The sequence below is a fragment of the Misgurnus anguillicaudatus genome, chromosome 22 (genome assembly GCF_027580225.2).
Source record: "Misgurnus anguillicaudatus chromosome 22, ASM2758022v2, whole genome shotgun sequence".
Classification (NCBI taxonomy): Eukaryota; Metazoa; Chordata; class Actinopteri; order Cypriniformes; family Cobitidae; genus Misgurnus; species Misgurnus anguillicaudatus.
The window spans coordinates 27,666,808-27,683,657 of record NC_073358.2 but is presented as its reverse complement, the minus strand read 5'-3'; the positions used below and the strand labels follow the sequence as shown (position 1 = coordinate 27,683,657).

At 38.2% G+C, this 16,850-nt stretch overlaps 1 protein-coding gene across 4 annotated transcripts in view; it reads left to right on the top strand.

Annotated features, from left to right (window-relative positions):
- Positions 1-16,850, top strand: part of sptbn2 (spectrin, beta, non-erythrocytic 2) — a 97,603-nt gene that overhangs the window by 25,289 nt on the left and 55,464 nt on the right. For 3 of the 4 annotated variants that reach the window (XM_073860519.1, XM_073860518.1, XM_073860521.1), the window contains exon 2: positions 4,967-5,138. In XM_073860519.1, the coding sequence (XP_073716620.1) occupies positions 4,982-5,138 (157 nt within the window). In that variant the 5' untranslated portion in view covers positions 4,967-4,981. Of the gene's footprint in view, positions 1-4,966; positions 5,139-9,505; positions 10,218-16,850 lie in introns of those variants that run through there. The other variant, XM_073860520.1, reaches the window with a different exon arrangement.

Genomic DNA, 16,850 nt, shown 5'->3' with positions numbered 1-16,850 from the left:
CATTATGAGTCGGAGTCGTTTATAACATGCATTTAAAAAAGCAACACTCGTTAAACAAAATCGTTCAAAATATTCTTTATTATTATGAAAATACCTGAAATAATTTGAAGAACAGCTAAATAAATATTCCTTTAGACATTTCCTGGAATAGCGTTTTTAATGCTACTTTTTTGTGGCACAAAGGGAGTTTCTGCACGAGAGCGCCCCCTGGCTTTGGGGTGTGCTGGGATTTCACTGTAATTCATTAAAATTAATTCATTGAGAGAATACACATTTGCACAATTAATCGTTTGTGACAGCCCTAAACTCCAGTAATTTTCTTTAGATTGATTGATCACCGCCCAGCTCTGTAAACAGCAACTTACGCCGCCTTTTAGTGGATTGGCCGCTTCACTTATTTTCACATCAAAGAGTGCTTTTGCGTTGAATTGTATCACTTAAATACAGTTATGCTTTTAGACAGAGTCAATTGTGTAAATTGGCTGCCCTGAATATATATCAGAAAATATATTTTATGATTAGAAAAAAATCAAGCTGTCATTTCATCTTCCCTTAGGGGCCTCCTGATGGCCACAGGGCCCTAAGCAGCTGCTTAGTTTGCTTAATGGCTTGGGCTGGGTCTGCTATATCCACATTAATCCATAATTAATCCATAAAATTTGTGTTCTGTTTTAGTGTTCTGTACACACGGAGAATGTGTTTGGTCCACATTTGTAGACCCATGAAAAATGTTTTCACAGTTATGGTGGGTGGTACTGAGATGAAACTATTATGTATATTTGTTTAGTTGTGAACAATTCACCCAAAAACAATAAACCAAAAAGATGATGGCTCATCTTTTTCCAGCATTGCTGTGTCATTGCTGTATCCATCGTTATTCACCTGATTTAGGACAGTAGCAATAGTTCAGCCTTTTGATATTCATCTTAACAGGGGCTGGTTCTGTTTTGGCTCTAAAGCTAGTGAACCCTTGACCAGACCCCCCACTCACTCATTATACCACCCACTAAGGGAGCTGACTTACTAAGTCACAAGTGACCAGAATCGCTCTGTTACAAATGATTCTTTTGTGATCTCTTATATTACTTTGGCACTTATGTGTAATAAGGGAGAGACTGAGTGTACACTCTTAGAAGAAAATGTTCTATAGAACCTCAAGCAACCTTTATTTTTTTAAGTATACTTTGGGAAATTCTTTGTTTTTCCATTTCAAACATCATAAAGTTGCAACACAAAATATTTTAAATATTAAAGTTGGCATAACACACAAAGGCTTTTCACACTGCGCTTAATCCTGTGTTATCTTCGTTTTAAACCCGAATTTTTATCCTGGGTTAAGGATCATTTCACAGTTGTAATTTAATCCCTGAAATTAACTGCTTGCACTCACTCTGAGCTACTAACATGAGCCGCTCTGAGAAACAGCCAATTAGAGCAGAGTTTAACATTATTATTCATGACCTTTCAAATAAGGTAATAATAGACCATTTAATTCTAGGGTTGTAAATGGACATGTAAAAACGGTTCTGGATAATTTGTGCACTTGATAAAGCCATATCATCTATGTAGATATCAGAGAACAATTTAAAATATTATATCAATGCATTCTTTGGCACCTTTAAGACAAACATTTCACCTTGTATTCCACAAATCACTCTGTAATGCATTGCAAATCTGTCCTTCATGATGCCAATAGCAAATTAGAATATCACCATGATGAGCACCTGGGGCCCCTTGGTTTATGTGTCCCTAAGACGTTCTTTATCCCCTAGAGTCCAGTCCCCCCCTCTTTCGGTCCCCCCGTGACTGATGTAGCTGTCGGTGAGATAACGCTCAAGCTGAGGCTAGTGGATTAAAGCTGGACCCTGCTGGGAGAGATCGGACACACAAGACACATGCTCTCCTTTATGTGAATACCCTCATAGAGGCCTCCATTGAGATTATGGAACTAGACACACAAACAGTCTGTTTTTAAAGACCTCTACGGCAGAAGTCGCTGTATTTACAGATCTCAGCAAATAATGCGTTGTGTATTAATGTAAAATTTTGTTCTTGCGTGTCTTGTGACAAAATACTTTCACCGGAGGGCTTTGGTGTTTTGCTTTTTGTAGCTCCACCATGCTCAGCCTCATATTTGAAGATGGCATTTTAATATAAAATTATTAGGAAAGTCAAGTAAGTTAGTCCTATATAAAATAATAATTACACACAGGCTAGCACACACTTTTATGTATATACACATTCATGTATGTATTTAAGAAACATTTACATGTGTATGTGTGTATATATTTTTTATATTTGTGTTATATATATATATATATATATATATATATATATATATATATATATATATATATATATATATATATATATATATATATATATTATATATGGAACATCTGAATCGATACCCAGCCCTAATTAATGTATATATATATATATATATATATATATATATATATATATATATATATATATATATATATATAATACAAATATAAAAAATATATTTTGATATATATATGATTTTTTTATAAAATGTTTTGATATATATATGTATGTAGTTAAATATACATAATAATTACACACAGCACACACACATATATTATATAAATCACTTTTATTTTGTATGTAATTAATCTTTCCCCATCTTTTTGATTTTGTATTTAAATGAACAATGAAAGTCATACATTTGGGATGAAATCAGGGTGTGTAAATTTTCATATTTAGGTAAACTGTTAATTTATGGCATCATCCTAACTGAAAACGACTGATTTGACATGCAGAGTCGACACAAACAGAAGTTTATGAATTATACAAAAAACTTTTGTCATTAAGAAGACCATAGTAGCAATTTTTTAGTATATTTGTTCCAAACATGCTGCTAAGATTATTTTGCAATCCTTTAAAAATGCTCAAATGTATAAGGTGAACCCAAATGTTGGGTTACTAATATTTTAATTATTAATACATATTTAGATAATTTACTAGCGTTGTGGATGGATGTTTCACTCCGTTTAGTGCTTTATGGGATTGTCTTGCAGTGCTTTGGCGAATAAAGAGATCTTAATGATTTTGTCTTCCTCTTGTAACATCCTTTATGTTGGCCATCTTCCTAAAATGCCGTCTTTATAGCCTCACTAGGTTTTGGATGCATTAGTGTAACTTTATTTAAAGTTGGACTAATGCTCCTAATTCACCCAAGGGATATAGTGCGGAAAAACTCCCTTAGTAATGTACATCTTTTCTGTTCCTCTGATATACTCTACCTCTATTTGTGCTTGCACACGCAGCTAAGTCAGCATTTAACTGTGTTACACCAGACAGAAATGTTAATCATTTGTACATCAGAAGGATAGGGGTTAAAAATATCCTACGATTAGGACTAACTTACTTGACTTTCCTCTGATTGAGAGAGAGGATGTCATGATTTTATACACCTGCTCAGATCTCAGATTCACTCTTTGAGTGCAGGTGTAGATCTCTGCATGTGAGGGGTGCACATTTTACCTGATTTCTTAATTTCTGTTGGCCATGGGAGTTTGTTGTAGAGCAATGAAATGTATGGGATAAACTGTGTCCAGCATGCAGCTCTTAAAGGGACACTCCACTTTTTTGGAAAATATGCTAATTTTCCAGCTCTCCTAGAGTTAAAAATTAGATTTTTATCATTTTGGAATCCATTCAGCTGATCTCCGGGTCTGGCCCTACCACTTTTAGCATAGCTTAGCATAATCCATAGAATCTGATACGACCATTAGCATCACGCCTAAAATAATGACCAAAGAGTTTTGATATTTTCCTGTTTAAAACTTGGATCTTCTGTAGTTACATTGTGTACAAAGAGTACTAAAAGTAACTCTTTCAATAGCAGGGGACTATTTTCGGGCACTAATATCATTGCGCCGCCTGCAGCCATGTTACAGCAGCAAAGGTCTTGATTATTACACCAGAATGAGAGTATAGTTCCTAGCCATATCTGCCTAGAAAATCGCAACTTTTAATTTTTCATCAGTCTTCGTACACAATGTAACTACAGAAGAGTCAAGTTTTACATAGGAAAAATATTGAAACTCTTTGGTTATTTTTTTACGGGAGATGCTAATGGACTAATCAGATTCTATGGGTTGTGATAAGCTATGCTAAAAGTGGTACCGCCAGACCCGGAGATCGACTGAATGGATTCCAAAACGGTAAGATTCAAATGTTTAACTCTAGAGGAGCTGGAAAAGAGCATATTAAAAAAATTAAGTGTAGTGTCCCTTTAATTTCCTTCCAGAATCTCAGGATTCTAAGAATTGATGGGTGGGATTAGCACCAGAGATTTCACAGTTTGAGGGAGGGACCGAGGGGTTTAATTTAAGCTTCGTGTTAGTTCAGTGTTGAATTAATCTTGGGTAAGGCATTTAAATGCACTTACAGTTTTGCTGTCTTATCCAGTGCTGGTTTCTTTTTCCCATGATAAAAAACATTGCCTCATCTCTTCTAACACTCTAGTTAGCAGACCACTCTTATCTTTATTAAACTAATAATAAATTCTTCATCTTTTTTGTGAACTTGCTTTTACTTTTTTTCAAGACTATTTAAGTTACGCATGTCAATACAACAGCTAATATACTCAATCTATAGCCAGGTTATGCTGCCAAAACATTAGCAAACTGCTGTCATTCTGTTGCTGCTGGATGTTTTCTGGTAACACTATTTTTAATCTGTTTTAATCGCATTCTGATTGATTAAGCTTAGTAGTTATAAACGCAGACCTAAGAACTGACCTTGATAAATTAGGAATTAATAAGTATTTGTCATTTTTATTGAGTAAATGCTATGTTTTGGCATCTTTTCCAGCACAAGCTTGTATTTTTTACAATCTTTGTTTGCCATCTTTCACCTTTCTTTGTCAGGTTTACAGAGACATTTAAAGAAGTCTGTTTGTCATCGTCTCATTCATTACTTTTTTAATTTCCAGGGCAGCTGGAGAACCATGAGCACCCTCTCGCCCACCGATTTCGACAGCGTCGAGATCCAGCAGCAGTACAACGACATTAACAATCGATGGGACATCGCTGCGGAAACAGAGTGGGACAATGAGAACAGTTCTGCACGCTTGTTCGAGCGCTCGCGCATCAAAGCTCTCGCAGGTCAGATCACTGTGTTTGTGCTAATGGTGTGTGTGAGATTTAACAACTACACTATCAGGGTATAAAAAGGGTACAAAAGCTGTGACTGGAATGGTACCAGGTACTAATATGCACCCTTTAGGTGCAAAATGTCTTTTTTGAAAGGGTACCGCCCTAGTGATGGCTTTTGTACCTTTCTGTGTGCATTTGGCTGAGCTTGTTTGAGTGCATATTGGCTCTTTGTTTTCAACAGGTTGCATTGTGTGATTGTGTCCAGTAGGGGGTGACATAGGGCAGAATATTACCTTAACCATGTTCATTCTAGATGAATGATAAAGTAGTAAATAATAAGAAACAGCACAACATGAAATGTGTACATATGCTGTGTGTGTGTGTGTGTGTGTGTGTGTGTGTGTGTGTGTGTGTGTGTGTGTGTGTGTGTGTGCATGCGTGTGTCTGCGCGTGAGAGAATAAGAGAGAGAGGGTGTTTAAGTCAGATACCATCTCCTGACAAGCAGAGACTTGATGTCCGCATTCTTTCAGTTCTGTTTTACCCCTTTGACTCTATCTCTTCATTTTTCCCAGGTCTGTTCTCAAGTCATATATTTCATACCTTTTGCCATTTCGTATCATATTTGTTTTTTTCTCCATTAGTCATAGGGTGTGTTAAACCCAGTGGTCATCTTGCTATTTGAGTGGTTATATCGTTGCTTCCAGTACAACTTTGACTTGCTGGTGAATTATGACAAAGATCAAATGCAGTTTAAAGAATGTGTCAAGGTAGCACACACTGTGTTGTGTGTTCTTAGAAGTTACTAAAGTCATTTTATTGAATTGCAATAAAAATAAGTCATCTGTGTGTGTTGGGTTGTTACATGACTTATTTTAGAGCCCAACACCCACACTGATGTTTGTGTTGGGAATGTAGTACTTTGAAGAACCTAACCTAATAATCATGGGTCATTTTGTAGATGCATGCATATGTTTCGTGTGGGTGGGAACTAAAGAGAAGCTAGAGAGTGTGTGTGTGTGTGTGTGTGTGTGTGTGTGTGTGTGTGTGTGTGTGTGTGTTTGTATGTACATATTTGTCTATGTTAAAGATCAGAATTTGTGGAGTGCATTCATCATTCATTACTGATTGACTAGTAAGACTGATTATAAGGACCCAAATACTGTCTGCTTTACTCGAGCAGATATGTTTGTTTGTCTGACTTTAGTAATAAAACTCAATGGCTGAGGACGACACATGAGGTTTAACAGAATTGGTAGCTTAGAAACCTGGAGGCGTTGCTAAGAGCAGAGTCTGTATAATTGAATTTATTATGAGCGTTTAATTCACTCTATGGCCTTAAGAAATGGTTTTATGTTTCGAACTCAGCACAGTGAAAACCACCATACCAATCACAATAAACATCAGGGGAAATGGAAATGCACAGAGAAGGAAAAACTGGAAAAGCCAGACTAAAACATCTTTCAAAGTTCAAGAGAGCAATATGCACTGTCAGATAAAAAGTTGTCCCTAATTGCGCTTTTCCATTGCAAGTACCCAATACTTTTTAGTACCAACTCGGTTGGGGTTCCAAGTGACCCGGGCTGATACCAAAACGTGACGCGAAAACACTGTAGATCACTGATTGGTCTGACAGAATCGTCACTACCAGCGTCATCGCTATAATGCAAAAGATTAGCTTTACCTTCATGCTAGCTTGCGCTGTCTCGAGTAAACATGTTGTCATCTGTGCTTTGCGGCAAGTTCCCAAACTCCCTTTTAGCAATGAATCCATAGGTTGAGAATCAGGAACACCATAACAGTTTTTTTCCAGACTTGCAGTTTGTGACAGCGCATTCGTGATACGCATGTCCGCATATATGCTTAAATGCAACTTAAATGAGGCTCAGCGGAGAGCGTCGATTGATGCCACACGTGTTTGTACAGAAACTGTCATGTGAAACAGAGGTAGCGATAAACGCAATGTGCAAACATCTATTTGTGGTGGCCAATTTTAATTTTGTGGCAGACTGAGAAATAAATAAATGTATGGGAATGTATGCTCTCACTTGTAAGATGTCACAGCAGTGGGCAGCGCAAATATAACGGCATGCCTATAATCCCTCCCACTCCGAAGTTTTACTAAACTCAATGGAAAAGCTAAGCAAACCAAAGTGAGGAGAGGTGAGCTGACCCGACTTGATCCAAACCAAACCGTGGCGTACTATGCAATGGAAAGCGCCATGACTGTCACAGGGCAGTACCCTTTACAAAGATTCTATGTACTGTTTAGGTATAGATATGTATACATTTGGTAGCAATATGTACCTTTGAGGAACTAATATGCACTCGTTGCTATCAATAATATGTACCTCTGCTGTACTAATATGAACTCTTTATGTGCAGAAGTGTACTTTTTGAAAGGGTACCACCCCAATGACAGCTGGGGATCATTTTTTGATCATTTTCTCTGACAGTGTACAATAGAGTTGAAGGGCAGAGGCAGGAAAGAGTCCCGGAGGACATAAGCTAATGTCCTACACTGCTTTACTGGACAGCTTTGGCTCTCACACCCCTGCACAGTTATCTTTAGCTAACTGTTTCTGATGCATTTCTGTCCTGATCTGTATGTGTGTATTTGCATGCCCTTATAGGAAAGCCACATGAATTTGACATGCAACAATGCATAATGATTTAAAATCTGGTTTTGGATATTTTCATGTGAATCCCATGTAAATTCCCATGTGAAAGCTTTGGGAAAACATGTGAAATGTATGTTTTTTTCTGTAAGGGGTATTATAGATGCCATTTACAGGGCTCCAAACTAACTTTTTTCACTAGGAGCACAGTTGCCCCAACTGAAAATTTTAGGGGTGCAACCAGAAAATTTAGGGGCACACACCGTAAATCAACATGCTAACCAAATATTCACATTTCTACTAATTTTCACTCTATTACTAATAAATACTTTAATGATAGATGCAGAAAGTACAACGTGCTGTTTCAAATTCAGTGTCACATCACAAAAAATGGTCAAATTTACTGGTCGCACATGTGCGACTGGATGTAAAATTCAGTGGCACACTCTCAAATTTTGGTGGCAAAATGGCTGGCGGGTCACCGGACCGGAGAAAGACGAGAAGTTGTTATTTAAAAGTGCATATTTATTATTTTTTGCTAGATAAGACCCTTATGCCTCATTTGAGATTATTTAGAGTCCTTTGAAACTGCAATTTTAAACTGCATTAAAACTGTTAAGTATTGGGGTCCATTAAAATGAGAAAAATCCTGGAATGTTTTCCTCAAAAAACACATTTTTTTTCTCGACTGAACAAAGAAAGACATCAACATTTTGGATGACATGTTGGTGAATAAATTATCTTGATTTTTCTTCAATTTTTAAGAAAATTCACTAATCCTTTAACTCTCAACCAAACCTGTTAACGTTATTACTGAGCTAAAACATGATTCATCTAAACAGTCCATACAAGTTTTAACATCTTCAATGTTTCTAAGCCCACATTTATAGCCAAATCTTTACACAGGGTTCATTAACTCAGGCCTAGTGCTTCTGGGCATGATTTGACCTTTGACCTCTCCTCTTTGATGGTCACTGCCAGTCACACTTGTAAATCAGCACAACCTGCCGCTGGACTGGTCTTCATTAAACCACTTCCTCTTGTAAAACCACAAGGAGAAATGGGTGTGGGCACGTGTGAAGTTTTGTGTGTAAGAATGAGTGGTCAAGGCTTTTCTGGTTATTTATAACCGACTTTGCTTTCTGATGCATTTAAGAGTAATGTCATTCTGTGATCAGAGTCCATTGCATTGAGACGCTGCCAGCAAAGTTCATGTGTAATGAGGTTGGCACACATACACGCTCTTGCACATGCACAGGAAAAAGACCGCGTTTGCTTGTTGAATCTTTCTCAATGACTTCCTTCCTGCCTCAACGGCTTGTTTTATCTGAGCACGCCTTCGAAAGGAAGAAAGATACAGTGTGACACTTTCAGCTGCGATGAATTAAGGGTAAAGGTCTTACAAATCCAAATCCCTGCGCACACGCGCAAATCACTAAGGCTTAAGGGTGCACATCATAAAAATCAATGGATGGATAAAAATAAACTCGTATCTTTTAAAAAGCTGATGAGACAACAATTTTTTCAGTATTTTAATCCAGCTACATCATGCTTGCTCCACCACGCCTATTTCTCCTGTGAAACCTTCCATCTCCTGAATGAATGCTCCACCCCCCCTTCACCTTCAGAAATGGTTCAGCCCACACCTACATACCCTCACCCTCCCTCTGTCTTTTTCTTGCTCTGCAAGGGTTTTGCTCCTCCCACACACACCTTATGCAAATGCCAAAGCTCAGAAACCGAGCGAGAGAGAGAGAGAGAGAGAGTAGGAGGCTTTGTTTACTTAGGAAGCCGAGCGCAGCTAGTTCTGCAGCCTTACTCAAACAAGGTGTGTGTGCGTGCACACATAGTCACAGTGAGTTGAGCTGAGTGACGGCGGGAGAGAGAGAGAGAGTCAAGAGTTTACTGCGTTTCCAGAAGACAAGAAGGTGAAGAAGAAATAGGTGAAAGAGGAAGGAACATTTTGTTCTTACTGTAGCTTTTCCCTCTTCATCTACACGTGTGATCTTACGGATTTTGCTGGAGAATAAGGATAGATTCAATGAACGGAAGAGAGTTTTCCTCTCAAACAAATGAAGCAGTATGGCGTGGCTTAGCCTGCACTGAAGAAGCGCTAGTAAGCCCGCACGCACCTGCAGAGTTACCGTTTTCAACCTCAACTTTTTTCTCTCCCGTGAGGGAAAGTGAAACATTTGGCGGGATTTTACATCTTTTGTTTTAACTTTTCATGTGCCATGCTTGTGATTCCTGGCTAAACGAGAACAAGGTGCCTTACTCTTGGAGTGATCATTTGATTTGGATTAAAGCAGAGCACGAGGGTCAGAGGGACGATTTATTTGGAGAGCGAGCGTTATAGCGACAGAAAGATGGATTTTGATTCGCGGGAACATGAGCCGGGTCTCTCGCCAGCCGCCTTTGTGAACCAGGTGCAATATTCCAACATACTGGAGGGCCGTTTCAAACAGCTGCAAGGTAAGACACTTTTGGGCGACCTTGCATTTTGCTTCTATCCATATTCATTTTACTAAAAGTACCTCAACTAACCTTAAAGCCTAGTCAAAACGCATCTTTTCAAAACTTTCAAAACCCCCTATACAGTCATCAACACTAATGTCACATTTAAACACCTCATGTGACCTCATTCAGATCTAACTTGTATAAGAAGTCATGTTTCCCCTTACAGACCCTAAACCTAAGTGAACAACCTCGTTCTTAAAGAGTAACTAAAGAATATTGTTATAGATATGAAAAACTTGCTCTCTCTCTCTATTTCTCTTTCTCTCTCTCTCTCTCTCTCTCTCTCTCTCTCTCTGCACCAGTGTTGGTAAGACACGAAAATAGGCCTACCATGATTTATTTTTACGTCTGTGCGGGAGAGAGAGACACACAGAGACCTGTGCTGGTCTCCTGGAGAGTGGCCTTGTTTCAGGTACCGCAGAGCTTTTGCCCCAGATCCAAATTACACTGATAAAATGGGATCAGGAGGGGAGTGGATAACAGAAAGGTGTAGGAAAGGAAGGATTACAGGATGGAAAAGAAGTGGAGAGGAACAGACGGGACAGCCACAGGATAATAAGGGGAGTGGAGAGGATCAGGGGAGTGGAAAGGAGGAGGGCACTAAGGAGGAAACTCCTATCGTGTGAATTAATCCAGAGTCCATTCTAAAGAACAGGTCACATATTATCATAGTCTTAAGTGTTTTTGTGAGTGTATGACACATTCATACTTTTGAGTATGTTTTATTATTAGGAAAAGGTGCACGTGTGAGTTGCTAATACCTCCACATGACACAAGATCTGTGTGTGTGTGTGGTGTGCGTGCTTAAGGTCATGGGGAGTGTTTCTCAGTTAACACTGAGATAATAACTTGAGTCAAGCATTGTACTCTTCAAGCTTATTATCTGTTGTGCAGAAAGAAAGGCATCTGCAAAACAGGCCCTTGAATATGTACACACACCGTCTCCAAGGGATCCAGTCTTTCATCCAAATTAAACTATAAATTCTGGAAAGAGAGTTGCTACCTGTCCGGCCATCTGTTTTCTAGTAATTAAAAAACATTTAGATTAAGGTGGTTGCAGAATAATGTTTGACGGTAGCTTAATATAGTGTATGGTCCATGTTACAGTACACTTGTATAGATTGAGGAAAGCTATAGACATTTCAGACTGACCTCAAAGTTTTGTTGGCACCATATGGGATTTATTTAGAGACTTAAAAGCAGAGTTGTGCAACGTTTGACAGTGACTTTTAAATATATCCTTTTAGTTCCTAAATTTGCAAGCAACAGGATGCAAAATTGCAGATCAGATTTTTAGAAGTAGTTTTAAAATTACATAACGTAAAACTTGTTTCTGATTGCCCAAATGCGATATTCCATGGTTTGTTATTCGTAGATAACAACCGCCTTTAATTTATAACACAGCTTCATCCTGGTACTGGTAGTTATCTTGATCCATACAGTTTAATACTTACAAATAAATTAAATATAAGCCTACTTGGTAACATTTAAATTTACAAATGATTACACCAAGTGGCATGTTTGACTTGTTTGGACTTCATGCCTTGGCATAAACCTGCTAGGAAACAGGTTTTCCTTGCAGAAGGTTTGGATTTGTTACAGATGAGCTAATAAAATATTTCAAATCAATATTTTGTGCCCATGTATTTTCACCTGTTGAAGGTAGTCATGTAATAAGCATGATAATGTAGAACTGATTGTTATGAAATAAACACGGTCAGGGTGATAGAAGATCCCTCCACATTGCTTGGATGTAAATTGTGATATTTATACTATAGGGATGTAAATTCTAGGGATTAGGGCTGTCACGATTATGAAATTTGGCTGATGGTAAATTGTGATGATTACAGGCACTGCCGCTCCCCCATGTGTTGTTTAGAGAGATGTGCAATCATTGAGGTGATCTGAAATCATCACGATGAGGTCAAACAATCGCGATGAGACGGTTATTTAATCACTGTGACAGCCCTACTAGGGATGCACCGATACAATTTTTTTGTGGCAATACGGGAATTTGATTACATAGAATGACACTGGATAATACTGATAGTTTTGCGTTTTACTCCTCCAAATTATGATGCTCTGACATTCTAGTGGTACAGAGCGTACAAACGTCATCTCTGTTTTCATTGTTACTCAATCCAAATGAATCATCCAGAATGATGCATTTTTGATTGCAAGGATATAATCATGGGCTGTTTTTAAACAATCAGCCAATGTCCGATAATGGGAAATATTGCTTTTATCTGCCCATAGCAATTGTTTGTCAATATATCTGTGCATTCCTAGTAATTATTTTTTTGTCATTTCAATTTAACACCCAGTAGGGCTTGGCCCAGGGCTCCAGACAAACTTTTTTCACTAGGAGCACAGTGGCCCCCAACTGAAAATTTTATGGGCACAACCAGAAAATTTAGGTGCACGCACCGTAAATCAACATGCTAACCAAATATTCACATTTCTACTAATTTCCACTGTATTACTAATAAATACTTTTATGATAAATGCAGAAAGTACAATGTGCGGTTTCAAATTTAGTGTCACATCACCAAAAAAAGGTCAAATTTACTGGTCGCACATGTGCGACTGAATGTAAAATTCAGTGGCACACTCTCAAATTTTGGTGGCAAAATGCCCTGGCTTGGCCAATTAAAATTTTAAAGGGAGCCCATTCTTAAATTCAGATTTTTGCCCAAACCTGCTTTAAAGCTACTAAAGAAGATATTGTGATTTGATAGAGAGGACAGATGGGAGGAGAGCAGCTTGTACGTACGTGTTAGAGCACAGATCTTTGTTAATGATTTCTGCGGTTGCGTCATTTGGCACATAGTTTCAGCGGGATTTTGACACACATTCAAACACGCACACCAAGTGTCTCATGTATCCTTTCTGCCTAAGCGACCTATGATCCGCCCCCCTTCTTACCTCTACTCTGTCTCTGATACACTGGTAATTCCGGTCAGGTTGCCCCTAGGCTGATTTTGTTGGTTTGTTTTCTATTCGTTTTTGAAAAACATTTGAAAGGAAGTACAGGTGCTTCATATCAGGGGACTTGCTTGGGCACAGTCCTAATGCTTCTAGTAACTACTAAGTTCCTCTGTGTTTGTGGAGGTCAACTGCATTTAAATAAATGTATGAATAAATGTGTGCAAGTATAATTGTGTGAGAGAGAGAGTGTGAACAGGATGGAGTCATTTTACACATGATATGCTGTTTGTGTTTAAAAGAACCTGATGTGTCAATGTATGATGCAGTTCTAAGATGCACACATTCTATATTTATTTTCATTCTCTCTCTCTCTCTCTCTCTCTCTCTCTCTCTCTCTCTCTCTCTCTCTCTTACTCACTCGCTTACTTTCAGTGTGTCTGTCTTTCTGTTTTGAAATGAATGTAGTTCTTTGGTATGACAAATATTGGTTCATTTGTATCTGCAAAGATGTTTAAGCTTAGCTGCATACTAATAAGTTGGTACTTGCATTGTAGCACATTTCTCACTCTTTTTGACCCCCCTTTGTCTGGGTTTTGGCTGAAAAATGTGAAGATTTTTACATGACCTAACACGTTGCCTGCTTATTAAGCATAATTGGGGTAAGGTGGTGCATATAAAACCACTTATAATCACGAAATTCAGAGATTTCTTAAGTATCTTTAAAATGTAGTGCTAGGGCTTGCACTGAATTGAAAAAGGTACACATCTGGATAAATCTTGCTACTATACTACAAATATATTTTTATAGCCCAGTCTGTTTAGTTGACTTGTACCCAGCACAATAAAAGGCTACTATAGCGTGTTTAAAAAGTTTTAAATGTAGTTTTCTTGTGGTGGCAGAACCAGAGGAGTTGATGACCGGAACTTTAGGAGTATGAGCTAAGGAAAGCTGGAAAATATCAGTCATGTATGAACTTTCACTCTAAAATCTCACAGTGACTTCGGTCTAATTCTGCTGATAAGCGGTGTGTGAGTGTTGGAGTGCGCTTGGATTTGAAAGGTACCTGACCCCAATGTCAGTCACCGTTCTCACTCACCCAGTGCACGCTCACACTATCCAAACCACGCCCGGGCACGTTTGACCCCCAAAGCCTGGTTCGTTTAAGTAGTGTGATAGCTCCGTGCTTGGGCACAGTTTGGTTAATTGCCCTGGCCGGCTTGCAGAGATGAGCTTGAGTGCGGTTCAAGTAACTACGCTCAGTTTGTTTGAAAACACATTTCAAAAAGGTTCGATTAGAGAACCTTTAACTCAACACATAAACGTTTTTTCAACAGAGTTTCAAAGGACTATAAACGATCCCAAACGAGGCATAAGGGTCTTATCTAGCAAACGATTGTCAATTTGACAAGAAAAATAATATGCTCTTTTAAACCACAACTTTTCGTCTAGGTCCGGTCCAGCGCGACCTAATGTAAATGCGTAGTGATGTAGGGAGGTCACGTGTTACATATATAAAATGCACATTTGCGGACCATTGTAAACAATAAACTGACACAAAGACATTAATTAGTATCAGTTGACATACAACAACGTCAGAACGTCCTCTTTCAACACACTTGTAAACACTGGGGCGGAGTTTTGCGTTCGTCCTCTGTGACCTCTTGACAACATGACGTATTGCGTGGGGTCACGCTGGCGCATCACGACCGGATCTAGACGAGAAGTTGTGCTTTGAAAGTGTATATTTGTTATTTTTATTGTCAAAAATGACAATCGTTTTGCTAGATAAGACCCTTATGCCTCGTTTGGCATTGTTTATAGTCCTTTGAAACTCCGTTGAAAAAACTATTAAGTATTAATTGTTGGTGTCTATTAAAGTCCATTAAAATAAGAAAAATCCAATGTTTTCCTCAAAAAACCTTAATTTCTTCTCGACTGAACAAAGAAAGACATCAACATTTTGGATGACATGGTGGTGAGTAAATTATCTGGATTTTTCTTTTAAGAAAATGGAATATTCCTTTAAGAAAGTTTTACTTCCTGTTTTTTTATTTTTCAAAACAATCATATCCTTATGACGAAAGCATACACAGGCTCGTAACGGTCAAAGTACAGTGTGAGTGCAGGAAACAATCACGCTTGGTCTCTCTCTCTCTCTCTCTCTCTCTCTCTCTCTCATTCATTCATTACACAGATATGTTAAAAAATGCTTTCTTGCGCACACAGTGACATATTTATTAAATTTATAATGTAAGATACAAACACACAGATGCATGCGCACGCACACACACCACACACACACACACGCATTCTGGTTTCCATGTTGGGGACATTCCATAGACGTAATGCATTTTTTATCGTACCAACTGTATATACTATTCCCTTCCCCTAACCCCAACCATCAAAGAAAACATTCTGCTACCTTAGTTTTTCAAGAAACATCATTCTGTTTGATTTATAAGCTTGTTTCCTCATGGGGACCTCAAAATGTCCCCACGAGGTCCAAATTTACTGATATTTCTATCTTTGTGGGGGCATTTGGTCCCCACAACATGATAATTACCAGGTAGACACACACACACACAAACGTCACATCTGTCTGTGTGTGTGTGTGTGTGTGTGTGTGTGTGTGTGTGTGTGTGTGTGTGTGTGTGTGTGTGTGTGTGTCGTGTGTTTGTATGGAGGCCAAAGAAGCTCAAAAGTATTATGAACACACTACAGAAACTCAACCACTTTCATACACTATTGCTGTTTAAGATTTGCACATGAGATGCCATCAGTGAATAGCATCACTTTTTATCTGCTGTAACATATGAAAGGACTATGAAAACTGATCAAATGTGGATCTAAAATGCACCGTAACTCACTTTGATCAATGTAAGTCACTTTGAATAAAAGTGTTTGCCAGGTGCGTAAATGTAAAATGTTAATGCATATACATGAACCCTCTCACTCGCTCCCTGTTATCACTTTGTTGATGTTACTTTGGTCTTATTTAACTCTACATATTTACTGTTCTGCTATGGGAGTCACAGCGATGAACTGTTCCCAGAAAAAAACTCCCTACACGCTCTTCCACTATCCAGATGTCCTTACTCTGGGCAGTGTGTGTGTGTTTATGTCAGACAGTGCATATGTTTTTTTTGCTTTTACACAAACAGGAGAAATCACACCATAGCTTTCTTCAAATATATTTTTACAAACTCTTAAGAATAAAGGATATTTGGGTATGGCAGACTAAATATTAACCTAAATTACGTTAATTATCCTGTTCATAAGTTAACACACCCTAGTTTTAATGACATGTGTTGCTTTAGTTAATACTTAAAGCCTTTTGTAATAGTCGAGTACCTCAGTTTTCATAAATGTCAACGCTTAATCTTAACATCACTGAGTCAAGCCCTCATTATAGTTCTGCATAGGACTTAAAGGGCCATTTCACCGATAGGAACATTAATCTTTATGGAAAGTGAGTCATATTTGTAGTCAAAATGTAACATAAATGTAGAATTTTGTGCCTATTTGACAGAGAAAAGACAAAATGTGACTTTAGAGCACATTTGTATGAAAAACTACAACTGCCACTATGCACCACAATGCACAGCTCTGCAAGCCACTCCCATTAATCGGAACACGGCTCAGACATGCTATTATGTACA